A 27126-nucleotide genomic window follows, 5' to 3' on the forward strand; every position below is an offset into this window, starting at 1 on the left:
CAAGAGGAGGACAGACAGTTGGGCAGTCCTTTCTGCTTCCCTGGCAGAGCAGTGACCCCCAAATGGTGGCAGAGGATAGAGGAGTTATCTGCTCTGAGAAGCCCAAGCCTCTACTTTAAAAACAAACCACATCTCCGAGCTCCTCAGACCAAACAGCGCGATCCCGCCCTGTGCCTGGCACACGGAAGGTGCACAACGAGCAGCGTCACCCACAGCCTCAGTTCAGGCCATCGGCTCGCGGCGCCAGGAGAAGGGGGATCTGAGCAGGTGCAAGTGCTGAGCGGGAGTGTGGGGGCGCCCTGCTCACAAACGCAGATGATGGAGGGTCCCGGACATGTGCGGAGTGTGCGAAGGCCCACTCCTGCTCCCACACCCCATCCTGGAGAGCCCCTCTAGGAATTCTGGAGCCCACACTGAAAGAAACCTTCCGGAGACAGTCCTAGATGACACACGGGGCTTACGAGGCATCCTGTTCATTACGGCTGTATACTTTCAGGGCGTTAGGTGCAAAAATGTTCAAGGATTTATCTGTTCATTTGTCTGACCTTGTCAGTCAAGTCAGGTATTAGCTGAACTTTCAGGAGTTTCTCTATCCCCTTCCCCTGAAAACTCTACTCCATTTTCAAGTTTGTTTCTGCTGAAAATCATAGCAGCAGAATACTATTAAACTTACTTAGTAAATTCCATTTTCAAGTCCAAGACTGCTTTAAGTTTACCTTACCTAAAATCTCAGGGTAATTTTTTTCCTTAAGTATATGTATGTACACATCCACACTTATATACTCGTACATAAATACTCATTTACATTAAAGGGAAATATCCGGGAAAATGTTTTTATATCACAGACTTTGTGTGCCTTTAGCATACTACATTTAGGCAACGAGTTCTCAATACATGCCTTAAGAATATAATATCTACTTATGGTAAGTTTGAGAAATTAAATTGATAACTTATTCAAGAAAATGTTGCTACCTACTCTGATGGAAGTGTCACCGACTGAGTTTATGGAAGCAGCTAATTGTCCATGTACGAGGCTCATTTTCTGTGCTGTTGGCAAGCAGATAGCTTAAGTTAACAATAAGCTTATTGAAAAATGTACTGCCGTTCAGATGTGTTCCTATTTAAACCTTTCAGCCAGCGAGAGTCAAGGGTTGATCTGCATGCATCATTTTTGTAGCCTTTGCCAAGAATTATGTGACCATGTGCCAAAACTAACACAACCATTTGGAATGGGTGGAGATGGCGAACTCTTGTCCTTACAGCGTGGCCACATGCTGTCTCTGTTTAGATGATGTAAAAATACCAACTTGGTACAGTCAATAAAATGAGCTGTGATGTAAGTGATAGTTAATAAGTCAAGCTCCCTGAAGGAAACATGTGAGACGGCTGAGTTAACTGACCTTGCTGGAAAACGGGATGGTGAAGAGCAGGCAAGGGGAGCTCTGTGAGGAGCGCAGGCTTGTGGAAGTAGGCATCCAGCCAGGCCGCGCACTGCATCAGGGGCTCCGCCACGTCCTCCGGACCGCCGAGCAGCTCAGGAGGAGCAGGGGCCTCCACGGGGCTGAAAGAGTGATAACAGGAGCTTAGTAAACCTGTAGGCCCTGCCTCCCCATGTCCGAACAGCAAACACCCACCGAACCTACATGGGTAAAAGCCTGTAGGTGTTTCACAGGTATGCATGGCTCATCTAGTGTGCAGTGGGATTGCAGAAAGGTGGACTAGGGGAGGACGACGAATGAGTGCCTGGGAGTCTCTTCATCCGTGCCTCCACCTTCAGCTTTAAAAAAGAAGCCTGCTTTCTTTTTCTTTTTTTTTAGTTTTTCTTTTTATTATTTACTTATTTGATTTTTTTATTGAGGTCACACTGGTTTACATTATATAAATTTCAGGTGTACATCATTATATTTCAACTTCTGTATAGACTACACAGTGTTCACGACCAGAAGTCTAGTTGCCATCCGTCACCGTACACACGTGCCCCTTTACAACTCATCTGTAAACATAGGAGCTGATTCCCAGGAAGCAATGTCCCAGTACTCATGCTCCTCTCATTCGGGGCTCTGAACATTTGCAGTCCACTGTGAAGAAGGATGTGACAAAGCAGGGATGACAAGCACAGAAGCAAGTGGGTATGTGCCTGCCCCCATAAGACGAACAGACGTCTATTCGCATCTATTTTCATCTCTAAAATCACCAAGTATTCGTTAGGGAAAGTAACTTCCAGAAATACTATTAAAGTAACTAGACTGCATCACTCACCCTCCCCCCGCATTTCAACAGAAGAATAGCACAGCCAGCCATTCTCCACCACTCTGTGCTGCCTTCTAGGGGATTCGCTCCACTGATCCTCAGGCTTCAGAGAGCCTGATCTGAGAGCAGGTCATTCTAAGAGTTGTGATTCCCACTTCAGTCTACGACTTTTATGCCTGGACTGCTAGTTGTTTCTTTTTCAAATCCTCTGGTTTGTCGATTACAGTTGCTACTCTCTCTTTTCTCTCTTTAAGTTGAAATCAACGTATTTCAGTTGACTCACTTCACATGGCTGTGCTGTTTCTTCTACTTGGGTGCTCAGTCTTCCGTTTGTGGGATCCAGAGCAGCCTCGCATGGAGCTGACTGCTCGTCTTCAGCAGGGGCTGGCTCTGTGGGGACGTGCTCCACTAGACTGAGACAACGTCCCTATGGAGGTGTTCTCTTCTGCTGCCTCTCAGCCCTAGAGTTTTATGATGGATCTAATTTTTACTTCAATTTCCCAGGATGCCACACGCACAGAAGCACTGGCACTAAGTCTGATTTCTTCAGGTGACCTTCCTTCCCTACGTTCCAAGGCCCCCGGCACATGGCATGCTTCCTTGTGGCTTTCTAGGCCTAGCAGGTAGAGTTTCCCTAGTCTTCTTTTCAGATATTGCAGCTTCTGAAGCCTCTGGGGGAAGGCAGAAAAGCCACTGTAAGGTGGGTGCAAGAAGCTTGCCCTGAACCCTTCACACCTCCCTTCCCAAGTCCCGAGGGCAGGGGGTCTGGGGGTGGGGCTGGTGCGTGCCCTTCGACCCACAGGCTACCTTTCTTCGACACATACTCACTGCCCTTATGAGGGTCTAGGTGAAATGGAGAGGCCACCACTCCCTCGGCAATGTGGCCCAGCATAGGAACAACAGGTGTGGCTGAAGTGCCCTGGAGCACAGGCCTGACTGTGCCTGTGTGGGAGGAGAGAGACCCCAGCGTGCGCAGGGCAATGCAGATCCAGATCTGTGTGTACTTCACCCTACAGGCCGTGGGGAGCAAGTGACAACCTCTACACAGGGTCTGGTCCACAATCCCATCCCGGAACCCAAGTCTCTGTCACAGTGCCTTATAGGTAAGGAGTCTCACTGAGGTCCTGAGATGGGATGCACGGAGGTCCCTTTTACAGTTTTTCACAGTGGAATGCGAGGGGGGTCAGGGATGGCTTTCTGAGCTGTCAATATAAATAGTGTTAAGGAAGGAACCAGGGAAGGAATGGAAAAAGAAGAAATGAGCCCCAAGATGACCAGCAGAGAGGGATTACTGAGACCCAGGTCTTGTAGAGCTGGCCAGTCAGGTGATCCTGCCAACAACACAACTGGGCAGAGCAGGCCCAGACCCTTTCCAAGCGGCCGCCTTTGCTGGGTCTCGGCAAGAGGGAGCCCACATGGGCCCTCACTCGGCCTGAACCCTGAATCAACAATAGGGCTCCGGTGGGGCCCAGTCACAGAGGTCCACAGGATTCGGGCTCACTCCACAGGCAGAGCACAGGGCCTGCAAACCAGGCGGCAGAATGACCTCTCAGAGGCATTCGTGGGTATGGAACGCTGTCTTCCCATCATCCTGATCTCTCTCCACTAGTGATGTCTGGTCACGGGAAGGAGAAGCTGCTTGGCTTAAATATTACTCAATTTCAGAGAGAAATTCTCAGTTGCTCTATTCTCCCTCTGTTCCTTACTTACTGAACAAATAGCATCCTGATGATATCTAAAAAGAAAGGTAGAGAAATATGTCACATGCTTTGTTTGCCCTCCTGCTCCTGGGGATGGAGGGAGAGTAAGGGCGAGGAGACGGGCACTGAGGGTAAGCTAGGGCTCCTTCCAGAAAGAGCAAAGGACACACAGGCCAGTGGGCACCTCACCATTAACACCCACCTCTGCGGGATGCCTGCTCACACAGAGGTGAGCAGAGCTGAGGTGTCCACACCACCACCCTCACCTGCGGGGAGCCTTCCTCCTGAGGAGGCCAGAGAGGGACGGGGACCGCCTGAAGACGCCGGCGCTGCAGCACGTGGGCCTGTGCCCCCACAGAGCTGGCTGGCGTCAGGGCACTGGGGGAGAATGCAGCAAAGGCCAGCGCCTTACAGGCCACGGTCAGTGGTCTGGGCTGGCGGGGTCTGCTTGGCTACCCACCCAGCAAACGGGTGCCTGGGTAAGGAGCGTGCACCCTGGGAGATGGGCATCTTCCACCGAGAGGCGGGCTTCTGCACCCACCACTGACCTGCTCTGCTGTGAGTCACAACCCCATCCTCAGACACCCCCGAGAGAAATGAAACGGGTAGGCTCGAGCATCCAGAGACACTGCCCCCGCTGGGGGCCACTTCCTCTGTGCTGCTGAGGGAATTGAAATGGGAGCTGTGTTTCCTAGCATTTCCCACTCTTAAGAGGATATTTGAAGCATTTTTATAGTAGTAAAATTCATCTTAAATTGATTTTTTATGCTTGTGCTAAAGATCTCAACCTCTGATTTACTCTGTAGTTCTCCTTTTTAACTCTTTCTCTATTGGCATTAGATAACTATTCATGGGTGAAATGTAATTAAACAGCTTTGATTCTGAAGCAAGGATTTATGATACTACATTTAAAATGAATGGCATTAAACACACACATAAAACCAGATTTTTAAAGCCATGACACAAATTTCCATTTCTACAATAAAATGAAATTTATTCTCTGCCCTGCCCTCTCTTCCAACCTCGCTTGGCTCGTCCCTGAAAGAGCTGTGGTGTGACAGTACCACAGCATCACTAACGGCCGATCTTATCATGGAGGAGTTTCTCCAGGCTTCCCTACCGACGAACCCTGAAACCCCAATCATTACTGGCTCTGTGGCCCACGCTTATTTGAATCCCACATCCGAGTCTTCCCTGGGAGCCCGGCAACTCTCCCACCACTGTGGCCAATCCATGGTGTCCAGGAGTGCACTGTTGTGTGGGAGCCCAGACGGTGCAGCCTGGGCACCGCCAGGAAAGCAGCCAGGAGCCAGCACTGCAGGTGGAGACAAGAGAAGACCTCGTCCTGAAATCAGCCAGGATAACACACAGGGGACATCAGAGACAATCTGCCTGAGACCTTCTCCCAGGATGTCATCTGTCATCAAAGAGAGTATTCCTGAGTCCAATATCCTGACGCTGGAGCCCTTTACCTTCTTTGTTTTAACTTGGCACGAGAGGGCTGACTGGTGGCTGGAAAAAGAATTTGGCTTCGTTGAGCTTTTTCACATATGACAATGGAGAGCACTGGGTACCTTAATACAGCAAACATAAAGTCACATATGGTTTGGTTTAAGGGTTTCTTCAAGAAATATGCAACTGTTGGCCATCTCTGGGATTCTGTAAGAAGAAATGGGACAACAGGGCACGGCCGTCAGGGGAAGCTCATGAGTGTCAGCGTGTAAGTGTGTCAGAAAGCGCTGCGTGAAGTTCTCGTGGAGTTGTGACCTGTGAGAAGCAGCCCGGGCCCCTTCCCTTCCGGGGCTTGGAGAAAGAATGTTCTGGTGTTGAACAGTTATTTCAGATTTGTTTTGATATAAACCTGTCCTTCAGCCCAAACCAGGATAGAGAAAAGTGGGTGAAACGCTCCAGAACAAACTTCTGAGATGTTTTTAATAAAGCAGGCCGTGTGCCTTACCTAGACAGATCAACGGAACACCCACAACTTCACAGCCTCACACGTATGGGCACAGAAGTCTCCAAGGAAACATTGTCCTTCCCATCTGCAAGAAGCTTGCATTTCAAGACACTGACATTCATGAGAAAGTGAAGGAACAGCATCCCACCCAGGGAAGCTGGGAGACTAGAAGGTGACTAAGCCAAATTTAAATGAAATGGCCCCAGATGACAAAGGTCCATACCACATGGGAAGTTCTGCCGAGCTCTAGTTGGCCCTTCCCAGTAGGTGCTGTGTGACCAGCTGGGGCGGCCAAAGGCTGGGCTCAGGCTGGTGGGAGCAGGGCGCTCTGCTGCAGGGTGAGTTGCCTGCGCTGGGCAAGCGTGCCAGGCCCCCTAGAAAGCGCTGCTCAAGGTCTAAAACTGCATCAAGTATGGACGTGTGCCTGGCAGGACCTGAGGAAAGGTGCAGGCACACTCCCCGAACCATGTCTTCTGGACCCTCCCACACAACAAACGTGCTCAATACTTAAAACTCAACTGGCCTGGCTGGAGATTTGGATATTCGGATGTTGGGGAGCCTCGAGACTTCACTGGCAGCAAAGAATCACTAAATCCTCATTTCTGAATGAATTGTACTCCCCAAAGACATTAAAATGTCATGGTCTTGGCTTAAATCCCATTTCATCTAAGAAAACAGGCCAAAAGTTCTAAGTTACATCTGATTAGCACCATCAGTCACACCCATGGGTAGATTGTGTAACACTCTGGACTGAGTGTGCTGTGCATTCAAACGCCTCTCTTTTGACCCTAGTACTTTTCCAACAACTCTCTTCGTAGGGTGAAATTGAGTCTTCTGGTGTGGGAACGTTAACTGGTGACACTGGAAGGCCACCCAAGAAAAGAGTTCCAAAGACTCATATTCTTCTGAGTTCATCTGGAATTTGGCAGGAGTTGACTCAGGATGTGTTCTTTAGCAAGGCTGGGAGACAGTCTACATAAAACATGTGGATACTTGGGTACAACTTTTAGTGGGAGGAGGAGCCCGGAGCCTCGGCCCGGAGCATTTTAGACACCCATAAGATGAGATACGTTGCTCAAGCTGAGCATATCTCGCCTTCTCTGGCTTCCGGGACGTGGCGCGGAGGGCGGGAGGCCTCCAAGGCTCAAGGGTAGAGCGCTAGACCTCACAGGCTCAGGAAGGCACACATCCTCAGCAAAAATTTAAAACTGCGATAGAGGTGACTTCATAAACATTATATGGAGACTCTTGTTAACTATCACTGGTAAACACACAGTTATGTCTGACTTAACAGATCTCTGTTAAATGTGTGTCTGATGGATCTGTCCTTTTTGCTAAGGCTTAGATGCTTTTTTTCTGGTGGTAGGATTAAGGACAAGAAATAAACTATGCTACCGGCTATCAATAAAGGTCTTTATTTTTTTTTAATGAGAAGGCTGAATAAGCCTTTGAACTCTATATTCCAACCAAATTCAGTGGTCTGATTCAAGTATTTATTGAGGACCTGTTATCTACGTGGCTCACTGGCAAGAGCACTGACTTGGGGTTGGTATCCAACTAGGCAGGCCGGCAGGGTGATGGGAAGATGCAGAGGTAGGAGCAACTTCTTATGTTTCATGGACGCCCCCAAGGAGCCCTTCACTCCTCAGTGATGGCTGTCACAGGCCATCTGATGAGTGAACAACAAAAGTGACAGCTGTGACACTGTCTGGTGGCCAGCAGTTGTTTCGGCAATGTACGTGTGATAGAGTTGTGCGATTATTTGAATATTCTAGAGTTTTATTAGGACATAGAATAGAAAAAGGAAAATTAAAAGTGTTGATGCTCATAATAAGAAACACTGATCTCAAACTATACAATGAGCTAAAGAAGAAAAAAAAAGGCATGTCAACAAGGCTGCATCTATCGACACACCAGAGCCTCCCTGTTGCTAATGATCGTGGCAATGACGATGGCAGCAGTGCTTACTGAGTGTTTACTGCGTATCAGGTGCTGTTCTAAAGGACGCCTGTGTCATCTCACTGATTTTGCCCACAATCCTAAGAACACTATGCATTCAACCATGAAAGAAGGAAAAATAAACAGATAAAATATCAGCAACATACTTAAGTTATCTCTACATACATATTTTAACTCTCTGAGATGTGAGTTCCTCTACTCGTAACACATGAGTTCACTGATAGACTTTCATGTGTTTGGTCTTAGTGCCTGTTTTCAAAGATGCATTCTGTACAAAAGGAAGAGAGTTTTTATCACACAGGACAGGGAAATAAGTCATGAACGTAGCCCATTCCTAGCTTAGACAGAAGTCAACTGGAAGGCCAGTTGGAGTTCTGACAGCGCAGCAAACCATCACTGAGCTTTTACTGTGTGATTCATAACAAAGTGGACATAAATCCTGCCCCTTGCTTTATGCCTTCCATCCCACAATCACACACCCTGAAAATGAATTCTACACTTACGATCCTATCACAGGCCATCAGTGGTTCACGTCCCGAGGTCAACGACAGGAGGAGGAAGAGGCAGTTTAAAATCTAACTGGACCCCAAATTACTCACTTTCTGGGTGGTCATAGGTATGTTGCTTAAATTGGATATTCAGTTTTTAATGGGCATCCTAAACCCCCAAAATGTGGGGCTCAAATTAATGTCAGAACCTAAACAAGACCACAGAGGAATTTACTGTTGTATTTTAAAACATCCACCAAAAATATAGAGAAAATTTTATGTAAATTTTCGACTCCTCCCATATAAGGTTCATGTCATAGAACTGTATATTTTTTCTTTCTAAAAATTGATTCTTAAAAATACACCGGCAATAATTTAACATATTTTTAAAAGATAATTTAAATAGCATATTTGGCAGTCTAGAATGCCTGAAAAAATCCTACTTTCTCCTCTAAATGTTCAAATTGTTAAAAGAGAAGCTGTATTTTATCAACACTTTAACATATCATTAAAAAATCTCTACTATTTGACAGATAAAGATAAAAAAACCCCCAAAACTATAGATGAATTATCAGGTCCCTAATGATTCCAAAACAATTACAGGATGCAGAACAATCTAGTTAAATTTTATTCAAAAGCTTACTACACTTGTGTTTTCTTTTATTTTTCTATCAAGAAACCCATGAGGTTTAAGCACAATTCATTATGTATGAGACCCCACTTGCAGTGCTTGACTGTTGATTAATAGCAAAGTTTGCTGTATGTACATTTGCAACATTAGATGCATACAATATGCTAACTTATTCTTTCACTGAAACTAATTATTTACAAAAATGACTACTTGAGACTACAATTTATTAAATGCATGCATCCAGTCTCAATTTGGCCCCAAAAGACAGGCTGGAATGAAGATCTTTTACTTGATGTGACAACTTCTAGAAATGCAGTTATTAATATTGTAAATGTGGCAAATAAAGAGTTCAAATAGCCTTATGTCTATGTTGCGTTTGCTTCTCACCACCAAAGCTGTGAACAAAGAGGCTTTGTAAGGTTCAACACATACGTGAGGGGTATATTCCTCTTTCCCAGCTTAATTTAGCTTCTTACAGACAAAATGCTTATACATTAGCAATGAAATAGTTTAGAAAAGAAATAATAGCTCACATAAAAGAGGAATAAAAAGTCCTAAACAAATTGCTGCTTAAGTACTTTATTACAATTCTGTTGAGAATAAATTTAGTTAATTTGTTGAAAAATATCTGTAGAAATATAAAACTTTTAGAGTCATTCCATCAGTCTCATCAAATTATCGCAACTCCCCCAAGAGTACTTTTTCTCAATCTTTGGGGTTAGGTAACTTGGCATTATTCAACAATTCTCCTCCCCACTTCCAGAAAAGAAAAGACAAAGAAGGAATCAGTCCTTGAACAAGAATTACAGATGTCTCACACTTGGATGTAGATTTCAAGTGGGGAATCTGGTCACTTGCAAGTGCCTTTCAGGATAACCCTATAATGCATGTGGCCCAGAGCAGCAGTCACCTGCTCTGAGCATCCTCCTCTACAGTCTGGTCTCTCTCTGCTGGGCCAACCTGGACACTCTCTGTAGATGCCCCTTCTGATGCCCTCACAGCGTCTGTGTGGCCTTGTTCTACTCTGCTGAGGGTGTGAGCCACTACAGGCTTGGGAGAGACAGAGGAATCAGACTTCTTCCTCCACATGCCAAGATAAGGAAAATCAATGTCTTCCCAAAGTGCAGAAGGTCATTACATGCTCTGTGCCATTAAAGTTTTGCAAGGACACCTAAGGAAAAAAGAAGTCATGGGTTTCAAACAATGGCCCACTCTGGGACATAAGATTTTAGGGACCTGAGGGAACTGAAACACCAGGGAGATGGCCTTTGCTTTCTACAATAAACAAGTGTTAAGAGAAAAAGTAAGTAACATGAGAATGGGAAAATCTCAGGGCATGTAGTCAAGATGGGTAAAAGATGATTGGTTTTCTACCATGCAATTTAATATCCTGACTCTCTCAAAAACACTGCCAAGGTCAGCCAGTCAAGGCAACTGACTACAGAAGTAACAGTTGGGAGGATGTCTCAATGTCACACCTCCATTACACAACACGGTACACTTTGGCAAGGTGGGATCCACTGAATAAGGTTGAGGATCAACTATATGAAAACAAGGCAAGGTCAACCATTGTATAAAATTTCATACCTGCTATTTACTGAGTGCCTAACATGTGGCAAAGATGAAATTAAAAACTGTTCTATATCTATCCCTCCCAATAACCCTTGAGGGAAGTATTGTCATCTCTATGTTCTAGAAGAGGAAACTGAGGTCCAGATGTTATGTGATAATAACTTCATCAATGCATAAGAGATGGAACCACGATTTGAATTACAGTCTGTCTGATTCCAACCTCTGGACCATCTCCACGAAACTGAAGTACTCTTGCTCAGGTCTTCGAAATGGAAACAATGGTCACCACTTATCACGAAAAGTCCATATGTTCATATGCTCTATTCTTGATAGGATATATACTATATAGCATTTATATATGGGATTTATTCTTTTATGTTTAGGTAACATCTGTAAACTTTCCCCTAATCCACAGGACTAACATTCAAAGACAACGAGAATCTGAGTGTCGACTCTAGTACTCTTATATTCTAGAACTTCCAAGAAGAGAGACAAGGTGCCCACACTATAGGGTCTTGGGCTCATAGACAGCAGCCCAGTGGGTATCACTGGTCCACACGCTTAAAGGAAGGTCATGTGTATATTTAAATGTCTCAGTGTCCACACAATACACAGCATTCCTTTATGCAGGTAAGAGGCCTAGGTCTTAGAATGCCCCAGGCCCATCATCTTCCCCAGTCGCAATCCTCCAGAAGCAAGGCCCAGATGATAAAGGCCACAGCACTGTTCTAGGTGGCTTGGCAAACCAGCAGGGCAAGTCTTTTGCTAAGGCAGGTATGGGCCTGGGCTGCATGAAGAAGTCACATGAAAGGGCTCCCCATGAAGGCTGCTCCTGGTATCTGAAAGAGGGACTATGCAATGTCACAGAGCTGGCCCCAACTCTGCTCCCAGCTCTGGGTCCTATCTGGCACATGCTTGGCACTCAATGCCTGCCTGCTGAATGAATGAGTAAACGAGATGCAGCGGTGTTAACGCGGCCACTACAGCATGTGGACTGAAAAACACCTACATTTCAGATTTTATTTTTCCAATGAATAATTTGCTGAAAACCACTCCCTAGGGGGAAGAAAAACCCACAAAGATTTTCTAAACAGTGAAAGCTACATTTCCCTGCCTTGTCAAATTTTGTAGCAGACTGCCCAATAATAAACTTTGTTAAAGCCCAGAGAGCAGGAATCACTTCCAATTTGATAGGACCCTACAGTCAAACCTGGAGTGTTTCAGATTTGAAGACACAAAACTAAGCGGGCTGTTCTTCATGGCTGTTCTGTCCCCCACTCCTGATATAAGGCAACTTCATAATGAGATGAAACAAAAGAAAAATGAAATTAAACAGCAAATACTTGAGCCTTATCTCCATCCTATGGCTGTAGATAGTCTACTGAATTCCAGCAACTATTCCTACACATGTTATGAAGCCCACTTATGTTGCACCTCCATTTCTCCTTCAGGTTTTTCAGCCTGCCAAGAGGAGCCCATTGGGCCATTAACAGAAGAGGAGGGAAGAAGTCCTAGTGTGGAGAACCCCTGTCAACCACCACCTGCGACACGCAGAGGGCACCAGCAGACCCTGCTGCAGGCGCTGCCTTCACATTGACACTAGGGGAAACTGTATGACCTCGAGAAGGAAGCCCACTCCCGGGAAGCAGGAGCACACACCTCCCACGCCGGCTGGGAGTTCTGGAATGTGTGATGAGCAAAGGGGCAGGGAATCCCAGACGCAACACACTTGGCAGGGAAGGCGGACGTGCCTGAACTGGGGAAGCCACAGCCTCTCCTCCCAGCCCCTCTCAGCACAGCTCGCCCAGCCCTCAGGGCAGGAGGTTTTTGACTCATCATCTTCATTAAGGAAGGGTCTTCTTCCTTCTGTGAGCCCACAGTGAGAAACAACACTTCTGGTACTAACAGGGCTAAAACACACTCACCCCAATAGAGTTTATGAAATTGCTCTCCACACAGCTTAAAGACTCCTTTGTCATGACGCAACTCAGAAGAAAATTATTTTTCATCTTAGCAAGAGAAAATATCTTAATTTAAATGCTGAAATAATAACAATGTTCTGAAGACACTGTCTCTTTTCTTTCCAAAGGCATGCATTATATGAGGACTCACCTCCACGGGGTTTAGTCCCATTAACTTGTGTACTGGGCTCGTTAATAAATATTAATGCCACTAAATTACCTGTCTTGTAAATTGGTTTGTACAGTTCTAAATAAATAATAGATAGTTCCCTATTATCAAACACAGCGAGTTTTTTTTTAAAAAAGCAGAGCTTATGATCTAATACTGCAGTTTATCTGGGAACAACTTTCTGCAGCTCACTTTCTCAGAAAGGCTTTGCTTCTCCTGTTTATTGTTGCAGCTGGAACACGTTAGCTGGTGAGCATAGTGGAAAACACTATTTAATATCAGACAAGTATATTGACTATACATTAGTGGCCAAAAAAATCTTAAGCAACTATTAAATGGACAGTTAATGTAATTGTATTTTAAAACACTGAGGTCATATTTAATTTTGAATTGAAACTCTTAAAATGCACTTTCTGGCAAGGATATAGAGTAATAAAACAACGTTAACTACAGAAAAAAACTAAAACTCACATTATTAAAATAAATCTTTTTTCCAGAGTACTAATATTTGCAAGAAGTAGATTATAGGCAGCAGAAGACATTTGTACTTCTTCAGCAAGTATTGTCACTGGCACTGGAAGTCAAGACTTTTAATTTGCAGGATGATATCACTCGGAACACGGAGCACACACGCCATCTCCCACCTCCCCTTCTCCGGGGAGCTGGCTGCTCTCCCAGCATCTTTTGTCTTCCTTCCAGGGTGCTCAGACTTAGTCTGGCAACACCCTGAGGTCTTCCAGTCACGAGTCTACCAGCGAAGAACCCGACTACCTTCAAGAGCAGGAAGAGGGCAAGCGGGGCCGGGGCAGCCTGAGGAGGAGGAGCAGAGGTAGGGGGAGAGCGAGGAGGGACAACGGGGGAGAAAATGTTTTAGCTGCTAAGCTGGCCAGTTAACATTCCCTTTAGGAAGCACTGATTTCCACTCAAAGCAGGTTGGAAAGTCCAATTTTATATGCCTTTTTCCTCCTCTTAAAAAATCAATACAGCCCTCTGGGAGGCTGTCATACTTGCAGGCAGGCGGGTCCGTGGACCGTAAGCTCCATGCCTGGACCCGGTTCACAGCCCTCCCAGGGGGAAGAGAGAAGGGGGGTGTCAGAGGGTTTTCCAGCAAAAACAATGCAGCATTTATTTACAGGTGTTCTCTGACAGCCAGGACAAGCAGGAGCCTTGCATGCAAACCCGGGGCCAGGAGCAGCACTTTCCAGAGCCTGAGCCTCGAGTTGACCCCAGAGCCCCTCCAGCCTGAGCTGGACAAGAGCAGAGGGGGAGAAAGAGGCAGAAGACCCCACTGAGAACGTTTCTGGCAGGAGCTTGAAGGTCTCGTGCCTCCCACACCCTCTGCCAGCACGTCCTCTCTCTGCTGCCCCCACAGCGGGTCACCCAGCTCCCAAAGTCAGACCGTTGGCCTCTGAGCCATGCCATTCTGCCAACCACGACTACAACGGAATTGTTAATGCTCTGGAGTCTCTCCTCCCTTCTCTGGTCCCAAATCTCTAGGCCCTCCCCAGCCCAGGACTTCCTCTCAGTACAGGCATCCGTCACCACTCTCGTGACAACGCGCCCCGCAGAGGCCCAAAGGCCCTTCCTGAGTGCTCCGTTCCAACTTAATTCTCCTTGGCTTAGATCTGAGTCTCAGGCCTGAGTAATTTTGGGATCCTTTTCAAAGGACTCTCAGATGCTCAAGAAAATCATAGCTTGAGAAACAGCGATTTAAAAAAGAGAAGTCTTGTTATATGAAAATACCTCCCAATTGTGGATTAACATTATAGAAGAAGTATTTTACCTTTGTAAATACTGAAATATTCATTATTAAAGATTTTAACTGCAACACAATCAGAAATTTAAACATCTCATAGTAATCACAGATCCTAGGAAATATAGACTCTGCTTGAGGAGCAAGGTCGAGACCAGGGCTGTGTGGGTCCTCCCTATCTTCTCGTCCCAGGTCTGTCAACACTGACTCAGGAGACCACAGGAGAGGTGCAGGTACAAAAACATCTATCAGAAACTAGAAGCCTGCAGGCAACTTTGCTTCTCATTGATGTGTTAACGCCATGTAGTGGACACACTTCTCACTACTGCCCTGCCCAGCTTCGCCAGAGAGCTCTGTCGACCCCAGGTACCGTATTGCAGTGCCGCATCACTGCCCATACTGGTGGACCGCCAGCGACAGGACATCTGAGATCCCAGAGCTTTCCCAGCAGATTGTCCCCATTCACACACAAACTACTCCACGTTTGGTGCCTTCCAGGCCATTTCATGCTCAGAATGTACTTCTGAGTTTCTCTGTCCTTCTTTCCACTGCAGCCCCTTAGCTCAGACCCTGGACCCCAAGCTTATGCGGGGCCAGTATGAAAACTGCTGCCACAGCATCTCCTTGCTGACAACTATCCAGCATTGTAACCATTGCTTGGCTCACATTTGTCCCCATACAGGATTTTCAAGATCTCCATGGTTGCCAGGCCCACCAGCTATTTTTGTAAATGAAGTTTTATTGCGTCCCAGCCATGCCCATTTGTTTACATGCACAATAGCAGAACTCAGTAGCTGTGGCAGAGTCTGGTCCTGGACAGAAGAAGGCTGTGGACCCTGGTCGAGAGGCAAACTGACCGCAGCTTTTGTCCTGCCAGGTCTCTCCAGGTGGTTCCCTTCATTCCAGATTCCCTATTGTTCCACACTGGTCCTCCTACCTGTAATGCCCCCAGATTTAAATCCTAATTCAACCCCTAGCTTAAGTGTTGCCACTCTGTTAATTCTACCTCCAACCACCCTGGTCCCTGTCAGTCTCTGAGGCATCGATCTGTTTGGTGTTGAATAACGGAGTTATGTCACTCATGGCAGCTGCTCTTTACCGAGCCTGCGCTGTGTCCTGGGCACCCTGCTAGGGGCTCAGCTTGCACTATCCTGTTAATCCTCATCACAAGACGAGAGGGGAGCATCTGAATCCAGGTCCTCTCAGAGCGCTGCCCCGCCTCCTCCCTACCTCTCCCACACCCTTCACTAGCACCTCCTCTTCTTGAGCCTCACCCTGACTCTTGGCCGAGGTCAAAACTCTCACAGCTTCGGCTGTCACTAGGCGTGGGTCTGCAGGTGACAGGCACAGACTGCTGCCCTTAGGCTCCTGCCCCTCCCAGCCGCCTGCTTGAATGGCCATCTGGACACTGGTCATCACCCGCAACTCAATATGCAGTGACATCTTCTAATGTTCCTACTGCTGTTACTAATGGCACTAAACTCTTCTACGACCCACGCTGCACCTCTGGAAATGCTGCTGGGTTGTGCTTTGTGACGGCGCTCATCTCCTTTCCATTTTCGCTGCCACCATACACAGTTCCCACCCACAGCATGGCCAACGGCCAGAGCCTCTGAACTGGCCTCTCCACCACACTCTGCTCCCATCCAGAGAACCTGCCCAAACCAGATAAATCTTCCGAAAGTTCTGCCTTTTCCATGTCACCATCCCACTCACAAGGCCTCCTTGACTCCTCATCACGCACACAGAATCACATCCAAACCCGGCATCCGGCATGCATCAGAGCCCTCCTATCTGGCCTTGACTCAGGCTCCCACCAGAGGGACTCTGAGCTCCAGCCAATGTGGCCACTGCCTTTCCCATCCTGCAGTGGGCCTGCCCTCCAGGGATCTTCCCCCTCCAGTCTCTGTGCATGGAGTGGCCTCTCCCCAGCCTGACTCAGCCCAGGGAACAGCCTCCACTGGCTGGTGCTGCCCCAGCTCTCCTGTGGTCACAGGCTGGTCTCAGACCACCCCACATCAGCCAAGCGGTCTCCGCCTCCGCCTGCACGTTCTTCCCCCCGGCCTGCACGTTCTTCCCTCCGCCTGCACGTTCTTCCCCCCGGCCTGCACGTTCTTCCCTCCGCCTGCACGTTCTTCCCCCACGCCTGCACGTTCTTCCCCCCCGCCTGCACGTTCTTCCCCTCCGCCTGCACGTTCTTCCCCCCCGCCTGCACGTTCTTCCCCCCCCCCACCGCCTTCACGTTCTTCCCTCCGCCTGCACGTTCTTCCCCTCCACCTGCACGTTCTTCCCCCCCACCTGCACGTTCTTCCCCTCCGCCTGCACGTTCTTCCCCTCATCTTCACGTTCTTACCACGTGGTCCCTCAAGCAGCTGTGTTTATATGGACTTCCTCAAGTGTAGCCCACAGCTTCGGACATCTCTCTCAGTCACAGCAACTGACATCCCAGTGCATTCTGCAAGTGCTCATAATGTCTGGTGAATTGTTAAACAGTGAACAAGAGAAAATTTCAAGATGAGGGAAGGAGGGGGCAAAGTGACGTTACTGAATGTCCTTAAAAATGATTCAGGATTTACTTTAACTGAACTAAACTTGAACTGGTTAAGACACATGAGGCAAATAAATAATATAAATCATCGAAGTTTTAGATTGTGCTTCTATTGCATGTCTCTTTTTTTGATCAAACTTTGAAACATCTAAGAAATAGTTTCTGAACCAGATCCAAGGCACACAAGGGGAATTTCATGTCTCTCAGCTTTCGGTTCCACCCAGAGTCCAAGATTCAACAGACTTTCACGGACTGAAGATCTGGCTGGATGAATCCACTCCTTCCTTGGAGACTCAATTTTAATAGTTTTCCATCTATATACTACACGACCAATCACGTCAGAGCCAGTACTATAGAGTTTCCGATTTATCATGGCCTATCATCTCTTCTCCTCTCCCGGGCACAGCGACCACTGGGAGGCCAGGGCTTGAAGTCACACACCACAGCACAAGGCAACCAAGAGCAAACTCATCAACTCTCAGCCAGGCTGACCAGAGTGCAATCAAGAGCTAAGCCAAGAATCTTCTCAACTCTTCCAACAGAAATGGCCCTCTGCCTGGGTGCACAATTACCCAGGAAAGTAGACCAAAAGAGTACAGAAAAGGGGGTGTATGTATGTGCTAACCGAATGTGCTCCATCATGATACTTTCTTCTTTAAAACGTTTTTAAGAATTAAACAAAAGTCAGACTTGAAACAAATATTCTCAACTCTCAAGCTACCATCCTCTTTTTGGTATCCATGTTCCCTTCGCTCTTACTGTATTAGCAGGACGATGTTCAATCTTATCTATGTAATTCAAAAAACTAACCTGTTTCCAAGAACCAACCAGAACCTCCTGTGGCAGTGAGGTCTGGAGCCGGACTCCTAAGCTTGGAGAAACTACAACTGCCCTGCTTGCCATTTTCAATTAAATATTTTATGGGAAAAAAGTGACATAAAATACACATACTAGAAATTTGTGACTCTGTTGAACATTTCAAGAAACAAAGGATCAAAAAGAAACAGATTTTTTCCCTAAAACAAACAGAACTATGTAATACGTTACAACTGTATTCCCGAGCTGCAAGGAAATGAGAGGTGTTCTTAAGCTCTGATATTCGAGAGGGCCCTGTGTCTTCCAAGGACAGAGGAGGGCAGAGGTGTTCTCCCTCGTGTACAGGATGGGAGTAGTGCCATCAGGTGTTGTGCATAAATACTTGCTGAGTACCTACTATTCGTGATACACTGTACAAGTTGCTACGGGGACAGAAGGATGAATAAAATACAGTGCACCCTTGAGCAGCCCAGAATTTCTTCCACTAGCTTTGCAGAGCAAGGATGGGAAGGTGCCTCCTTAGGACAGCTCCACATTTGGTCATGCTTTTGTTCTCAGGGGGCAGGTCCTAAGAGAAATCCCCTTGGCTCTGCCCAGATCTGTTATACAGCAGATGCCGGCATCCTGGAGGCCTGAGAGCAAGCATCTCTCACTTCTCCTTCTTCGCACCCTTCAAACTCATTCCTTCGGTTTCCTGAACTATCACTTGCTCGTGGTATCTCAACATTATCAGGCACAAAGAAAGTATCACTCAGGACAGGCAGTCCCCTTAACTTCATAACAAAGACAAGGCCTACCATGTTTCTCTTTCTTATTCACGGAGAATTACCCTCCAGGGCCATCTCCACGGCACCTTGCAAACCCATTTAGAGTTAGAGATCCCTTTTTTCTCACTCAGTTTTTAACACCAGCATAAAGAACTTTTACTTTTAGAAGAATGTGCTTGTGTTCACTACCCACCAGACACCAGTGCCTCCCAATATCTTTCTGCTTCTACCACTTCGGACACTGAGTCTGAAGAGCCACCAATTTTCTCAGAAGAGATTTAAATAAACTCTGAAGCCAGAGGAGTAGTTTTCTTTGTAATTGACATTAAAAAGCGGCATGAGCTAGATGAGGGATGGTTGTTAAGCACATCTGCCACTGTGCATTGTCTTAAACTTGAGAATAATCAAGGGCAAGGGGAAAGGAAAGGTTTATTGGTCAATCCTCAAAACTAGGGAATAATTAAGTACTGTTGCACATAAATAAGAATAGAAATGGAAACGTTCCTTATTCAATTACTTATAAACATGGGGCAAAGACAGATCTGCGCATGTAGACAATTCATGACAAAAACAGAAGATATTCCACTTTCTGTGAAATTTACCTGCTCATCTCAAAAGTTGTCTAATAGTTTCTTCATTGGACTTTGTGTAATGATTAGGTGTTATTTGAAATTAACTGTTCTGAAACACCTGGTGTTAACCTAGTCACTCACTGCACAAGCTATTTAACAAATTCCCCTTTTAAAGTACCATTTAGTCATGGAAAGCACAACTGGTTGAGTCGGGAAAGTCAGACTGAATGGGAGAGGAGCCCACACAGGAAGGGCCAGTACCCACCAGGCCCCAGGCTGGTGCAGGCACCCAGTGAGGCTGGCCGGGCGATGAGAGGGAGGGCGGGCTAGCAGGCCCCGGGGGACAAGTCTCATCTTCATCCTAAGAGCACAGAGCACCTTAAAAGGTGTTAAACAAGGAGACAGGCTGGCTCTTCCAAGAGCTCACACCAGCTGCTGAGAGCTGGCAAGGCTGCCATGGATGGTCAGAAAGCCTTGCAGACACTAACAAGATACTGTATTCGATCTTCAGTAACCAAACTCAACCGTCGCATTCAAGCCATTATACATTTCTTTTAAATATTCTTGTTAATCATTACAACTGGCAAATTTGATATATGGCGTATTTGGAAAATCAGCAAATTGAATGTTTATCTATCTGATTTTGAATCGATCACCTGCTTCCAATTTAGCTGACCAATGACACTGGCTAAATCTCCTCAGAGAACGATCTGGAAGCCTTCATGTGACATCATTCAGAGATTTACCAGGACAGGCACTCTAAGGCTTTTCCCATGGATAACGTCATCAGCTACTCAGGCCTGCCACAGAACTCTAGCTTCATATCCAAGATGCAAATCCCTTCGAAAGAATCCAGTTACTCCAGCAACTTTTAGGAGCTCAACATTTGGATTTCCTGAATGACTCTCACTGTGAATGGTAATGGTAATTTTCACAAATCTGTGCAAGAAATCTAAGAATTCCTAATGCCTGTGGAGGACTGTGCGCTTGCTTGTAGCTGGTGGTGTGAGCTGAGAGAAGCTGACTCATGGCAAAAAGACCTGTCCCCTGACAAAGGGGACTAAGGGAACAGAGCAAAATCCAAGATCTTGGGAGACCTCCTACTTCCCACGTAGGTCCTCAAATGAGGTGGTGCCTCGTTTCAAGGCTACGTTCTGATCTTTAGCATTTTCCTTTTCCCTTTGAATGTGATGAGCAGGAGGAGTTATATGCATGGTGACCTGTTTGTGTTCACAGATTTAATTAAATTTCTTAAAAGAAATTATGAGATTTGAAAACACAGAATAGATGTCCTTGATGGGTGTCCAAATTAGGTGAAGACTTAGATTTGCAGGAAAAGAGAGTTAATCTGTCTCACATAGAGACTCCAACAAATTTCCCCATGGCCTGAGACCCCAATGAGCTAGGATGGCTTTCCTGCATCTCCATCTACTCCAAATACAAGTGGAGCTAATATATATTTCCAAATTTCTCCATCAGCCGGTCTAAAGCCAGATTCTTCAGTAGTTTACATTTTCTCCCAATGCCTGATTTATGCACCAACCCCCTATCCACAAACACAACAATCAAAATGCAGACGAGAGGCTGAAATTTGCAAGTACACTTTTCTCTTCCACACTAGGTGAAGTGGTTTAGATAGCTGTCACTAACACCAAGGGGTTTATTAATAGGCAAAAATTAATTGTATGTAGACTGAATTAATGAGATGGAAAAACATGCATATTTCAGCTAATACAGAGGGGACCGGCCTCTGCTGAGGCATCTGTAATGAAGTGGCTGGGCTGTGGGATGAGGCGCGGAGCAGCTACCAGCAAGCCAGGTCCTTTTGTGATCATGGGGGCTGGAAGTACTGTTAAAAAAATACACTGTGAAATGTAAACATCAGGCAACTGTTTTGAGCACAAAGTTGACCCCCGATGTGTATTCCGCAGACTGCCATCTACAGATTTATAAATAAATGATTAGATGTAAAATCTCCAGAGGATTTTCCTTTTCCACAGCAATTACAGGAGCAGATTATTACCATTCAAGTGGGGTTCCAGGGAAAGTTCCCTGACTGGCAGGAATCACTCACTGCTGTCCTCATGTCTAAGTCACCATGACAGGAAATCCAATGTCAGCGTGTACTGTGCACATTTTCACAAGCCAAGTCGATATGCACTGAATGAACACATTTTTGAGTTAAAATATATTACTGTCAATAACAGGCTGAATTAAGAAAGTATGAAGTTTCAAATGTGATCAATATCAGGAAGAAGTTTTCCCTATTTTACAACTGCCCGTTGTTAGAGCTGTCGCATGTGGGAGCCTAGCGTCCACCTGGACATTTGCTCTTTGGCTGTCTGGATCCATTTTTGAAGACATTAAAACACCAGGTACAAGACTAATCAAAGAATATGCAAATGATCAGTATCAAGTTCAGCACGCATTTTTCTAGCCTACGAGTTTCTTTCCTTTCTTCCCTAAATTGTTGGGGGAAAACAACCCTCTTTCAGCTTTGAGACTTGCTTTCAGCCCAAGCGTGGATCTGCACCCAACCACATTCCCACACGAAACCCAGCTTTTCTGAGGCTCACAGTAGCAATGCCAGCCCCTCTCTCCACGCTCTGGATCCTTCTCTCTCTTTTATTTAAAAAACCAGTATGTAATAGAAACAGACTTTTAAAATCTTTTTATTTTCAAATAATTTAAGATTCACAAGAAATTGCAAAAATGGTGGCGAGTTCCCATATTGCCTTCACGCAGCTGTCCCCAGTGACAACCTTTGACCTAATCACAGTACCTCATCAAAACCCCGAAGCCGACACTGCTACAATGCTAGTAACCAAACTGCAGATTTCCTCGGATGTCACTAGGTTTTACGTACACTCACTTCTTATTTATTTTTATTTTATGAAGTTTTTAAATTTTTTTGTGTCTTTACTTTTTAATACAGTCTTATGACACGTTTAGACTTACAGACCCACCACCCCGAGCAGGACAAGTGCTACTCCGTCACAGACACCCCCCATGGTCCCCTCCAGTCACGCCTTCCTCCGTCTTGTCCATGACACCACTGACCTGCTGTCCACCATCATAAGTTGGTCATTTCAAGACTGTTACATAAATAAACTCAGACCTGTTAGGGCTGGCTTTCTTTACTCTGCATAACGCCCTGTAGGCACATCCACATTGGGTCATATATCCATAGTTTGCTGTTTTTTATTGGGAGGTGTCCGGTGTGTGGATGGAGGCCATTTCGTTTTTCATTGACCTTTGGAAAAAAATTTGAGTTGTTCTCAATCTGGGGCCACGAACATTTGCGTGCTGTGTTTGTGTGGATATAGTTTTCATTTCTCTAGGATACCTGGCTAGCAGTCAACTGCTGGGCTTCATGGAAACTGTATGCTTCACTCCCTAAGACAGTGCCACACGGCCTTTTAGAGCGGCTGGCAGGTGTGCAGTGGCTTCTCATTGCAACTTTCATGTTGGCATAATGGGCATCTTCTCATGTGCTCACCATGTGCCAAGCGTAGATCCTCTTTGGTGAAGTGTCTGTGCAAGCCTTTGCCCACTTTCTAATTGGAATGTTTATTTTCTTATTGTTGAGTTTATAGAGTTCTTTCTATGTTCTGAATACAAGTCTTTTGTCAGACAGGACATTTGCAAGTCTCTTCTCCAGTCTGACTTGTATCTTCATATTCTTTTTATAGGTTCTTTTGCAGAGCCAACATTTAGAAACAAAATATTTAAAAGTAATACGTATTACTGATCCTTCTGGAATGCTCTTATTCTGACACATTTTCAAGATGGGCAGCATCTCAGAGTTGAACAGTCACCTCTATAGCCCTTCAGCTGACGCCATCAGAGAACCCTGGGCATCCCCACAGCAGGCTCCGGCTCTGGGAACTGCTTTCGATGCACACCACACATCATAATGGTATTTAAAACATAATTCACATTACCAGCTGAAATAAATATTTAAAATGCTGTGGTCCAGCAAATGCAAATGAAGTAAATATTACTATGTGTCTAGAGTGAGCAGGGAACTGTGGACACAGTGACCAGACTGATAAAAATGCTGCCTTCCTGCCGCTTACCGTCTAGCGCAGAGACAGACACACAGATGAAGACCTGGCGTTGGCTGATGACACAGGCAGCAGGGTAAAGGCACAGGAAGCACGGGAGGGCGGGGGATGGGGTGGCGTTTTTGTCAGAAATACACGATAAAGCTCAGTGTTCCTCCAGCATCGAGCAGTACCAGCAGCGTCAGCGCTTTATTGACAGCGCCCTCAGGAGGCGGCTGCACCACGTCCACGATGCATCTGACAGTGGTGGCAGATGAGGGCACCACGGCATCTCAGTGTGGTAGGTGCACCACGTGCGCAGGGCCTGGGAGCAGCAGAGAGAAGGCAGCTAGGTCTATCCAGGGGGTAGGCGAGGTCAGGGGAGGCGTCACTGAGGGGAAGTGTGAGGGCATTCCTGAGGGATTGAGAGCTCAAAGTGGAGAAGACGGGGCCAGTTTCAGATCCCGTGAGTGCATGCCACGTTCCTGGAAAGGATGTGTGTGCTGTCTGGACTGGACCATGGCCTGAGACGGACACAGGGGAGGGGCCTGCCCCGGAGGGCTGCGGCCTGTGGGGAAAAGGCCTCAAGTCATGCCAAAGTGTTGTGAACTTCCCTGGAGGTGGCTGAAAAAATTAAAAATAAGCCAAGAAAAGTTCAACAGTCAAGACAACCATAACAAATATATCTTCTTGGACAAGAAAGGCCCTGAGTGGAAGACACTTGTCACCTGCGAGGCCACAGGGAAGGAGCCGGCTCTGAAAGGTGAAAAGTCTGCCATCACAGGAAAGCTCGTAAAGCAAACAGTATTTCTCACTTTGGAGGAAAATACCCTGGCACCCCCCAGGGTTAACAGGCCAGAACAGAGAAGCTGCCAAGAAAAGGACAAGGAGAATCCTATTGTCCAAACCAGGCAGAGCAGTGGGGAGGGACCCTCAGTGCACCTGCGAGTCACCACTCTGAAAGGTCAGAGTGACCCTGGAGGTTCCCAGGCCCTGGGATCAAAGTCAAGCCGACCCAGGGGAGGACCAGAACGCCCAGGCAGAGGCATCTCCACCCTGCCCCCTGCGAGCTGGGACAAACGGACCTCCAGACACACCTCCAAGAGTCATTATCTAAGACAGAAAGCAGCCAGGAAGGGTGAAAGGCTTTGGTAGGAAGGAAAGAGTGAGGAGAAGGGGCTCCTGGGACACAGCTACTCCCACCTTCCCCTTGGCAGCCAGAGGTCTCAACGCCACCACATCCCTGAACACGGATACCCAGGAGACACAGGATTCTCCTTCCGTCCATTTCCACAAACTTCCGCAGCCATGAAAAGCCGGGTTCATTACAACACAATCACAGTCCAGTAGCGGATGCCCAAACCACGCTTGAGAAATAACATCTCAACTCGGGCGGCCCTCCACGCAGGGGTTTAACCTCGTTTGTCTCGGCTTTCCTCAGCTTGTACAATTCACTGACCTTAATGAAAATTCCCACAAAGTCTACAAGTCATACAGTCTGTTAAAAAGCCCTCTTTCTTGTACTACAACAGCATGTAATCGCTGTCACAAATCGATAGGATATGAATAAGGAGGCACAAGCTCTGCGAGATGCTGTGCGGCACGCGGCCCAGCCCGCAGCTCCCGCGCAGGCACTGCCTCTGCACGCCCGGTGCTCCCCCGCCCCTGTGCGAAAACTATGGGATCAGGAGGGTGGCACAGAGGCGGAACGGTCTGTTCAGTTATAGCACTTCTTGAGAAATCACTTCTAATTTTGTGACATTTTTCTACTACCAAAAAGTACGTAGAAGTTCCTTTTGTAACTATAAAAATGACGTGTTGTCTGGTAAACACAATGCTCGAAGAGGAGGTTTGTGTTCTCCGTCCCAACGCTTTGTTTCAATGGCAGCAGGCTAACGTGTGACGGCTTTAAGACCTCAATGCGCCAAGGCTGAGAAGCAAACTCTTTCATTAAAGGATGAAAGCTGGAGTGGGATCTGTTTACGGACCGTGTTACCCAACATGAAGACACGACAGCATGTCCCAACATTAAACTTCCAGAAGCACAGCCTGTTATTGCATTCAAGATGCTCAACACCCACTGGCTATATTTGTAACAGAAACATTCTATAACTATTTCTTTTCTTTCCTTAATTACCCATTTCCATTGAAATATACCAGCATTTCTCAAACTGTGTTCCGCAGGCCCCCCGAGTCACACAGGATGTTGACATGTGTTCGGGAGGAAGAAAAGTGTTGGTGGGCGAAGTCTCACTGTGAACCACGACAACACCCCCTCTCCTCCGGGACGGCCTGCAGGCCAGCACGCTCAAGCCCGGAAAGCCTCGCAGTAAATGAGCCCCTCCAACTTGGTCCAAGTCAGCGGTTTCCAAATCCTTTCGTTTTGACAACTCCCAAGGTACACAAGAACTTCATAAAGTTTGGGAATTAGATACATCACAGTGTGAAATTTAATCAAACTGTTTTCCACATAAACGTATTAATCTGAATTGCCTGGGAGAACTTAAATTCTTATAATCATGAGAATAACATTTCCTTTATACTAAGAATGTTACGTTTCTTCTAAAGGTGACTTTTAACAATCAATTATGGCTCAGCGTCACATGCATTACACTGGGTCTACACATGACGACACACAACATGGCTGATTCGCCTAATACACGGTACCCCGCAGGTGTCACTAAAATGTTGTGAAGTGCAGCTGCCCCAGGCACTGAGGGCTTGAGTACATTTTTACAGGCAGTTTAGGGTTCAAGATAAATACCTTTCATTTTGTTTCCTGGGGTCTCAACTGAAAGACGGATTTTTGAGGAGAGATGTTTGGTGGGTTAAAAGTCCTCTCCTCCTGCCTGAGGTCACTGGAGGTGAGACGTGCTGCCCACGAGGTCCTGCAAAGGGACACGAGGGCTCAACAAGCCTGGCACAGCGTGGCGTGCCCACAGTACTGACTCCCCTTCACGTTTCATGAGTGAAAGCCCTCCACATTTGCTCCCGCGCAGAAAAGCAAGCTGGCCCAGGCCCGCACAACCTCGAGAAGTGCTCTCTGCCACAGCCTCGCAGGCTCAGGAGTCTGCAGACCAGGGCTCCGGCAAGGGAAGGCCCCGGCCGGCTTCCTCCTGAGCTTGGATGCAGGTCTGCTAGTCCAGCTCTCTAAAACAGTAACCCAGCCCTTTCCTCCCTCCCCCTCAGCATGAAAACTCAGGGCTTTCTGCACAGAAGCTACCCCCGTGGCTCTCCCTCACCCTGTAATTTCACCCGGCCTCCTGGGGAGAAGCAGTGCTGACAATCACGGAGGAGGACGCGGCAGCTGGGCCTGGTATTCACAACCTGTCAGGGGAACTTTATGACCTCACAGCCAGTTGCGATAATTCCAGTAATGACCTGCAGACACCAAAAGAATCTAAATTTATCACCGCTCCTCTGACGCCACTACCATCCTCATGTGTGAGCGGAAGGGTTCCTGTTGCGGGGGAGTCAAGGTGCCCAGGAACCCGGCTCCTTCCCCTGCCCGAGTCCCTGCAGTGGGCGCCTCACTGCCACCAGCCCTGGGGAGCAGGCCAGCACTGCGTCCCCACAGGTGAGCACGCAGCGGGCCGAGCCCTGTGGTATGATGTTCCCAGACACACAACAGGCAAGAAAAGGCCACTTAATGGTGTCAGAGGAGGGACCAGGAGGCAGGCATCCTGTTCAGCTGGCCTTTGTCGGGGGCACAGGAGGAGCTCTGCAGCTTCCAGACAGTCAGTGGAAAGACGGCCCTGCTTTCAGGGGACATGTGATTCTCTCTTGTTCACCACCAGATCCGCGCAGTGCTCAAGGAGGAGGGTGCGCTTGCCTTGGCTTCCCTTCCAGAAAAATAAAGAGAGGACACATGTCTGTGGAAACCGGAGGCCGGCTGTTCTCCACAGTGCGGAGATTCATGGAAAAGTCAGGGATTTGC

General features: G+C 46.9%; 1 protein-coding gene across 8 annotated transcripts in view; it reads right to left on the bottom strand.

Annotated features, from left to right (window-relative positions):
- The window catches only part of MGMT (O-6-methylguanine-DNA methyltransferase), a 300883-nt gene that overhangs the window by 56371 nt on the left and 217386 nt on the right, over window positions 1-27126 (bottom strand). For all 8 annotated transcript variants that reach the window (XM_014733367.3, XM_023637016.2, XM_070250877.1 and 5 more), the window contains one exon: window positions 1401-1561. In XM_014733367.3, coding sequence (XP_014588853.2) covers window positions 1401-1561 — 161 coding nt within the window. The remainder of the gene's footprint in view (window positions 1-1400; window positions 1562-27126) is intronic.

This window comes from Equus caballus, chromosome 1 (genome assembly GCF_041296265.1).
Source record: "Equus caballus isolate H_3958 breed thoroughbred chromosome 1, TB-T2T, whole genome shotgun sequence".
NCBI classification, from domain to species: Eukaryota; Metazoa; Chordata; class Mammalia; order Perissodactyla; family Equidae; genus Equus; species Equus caballus.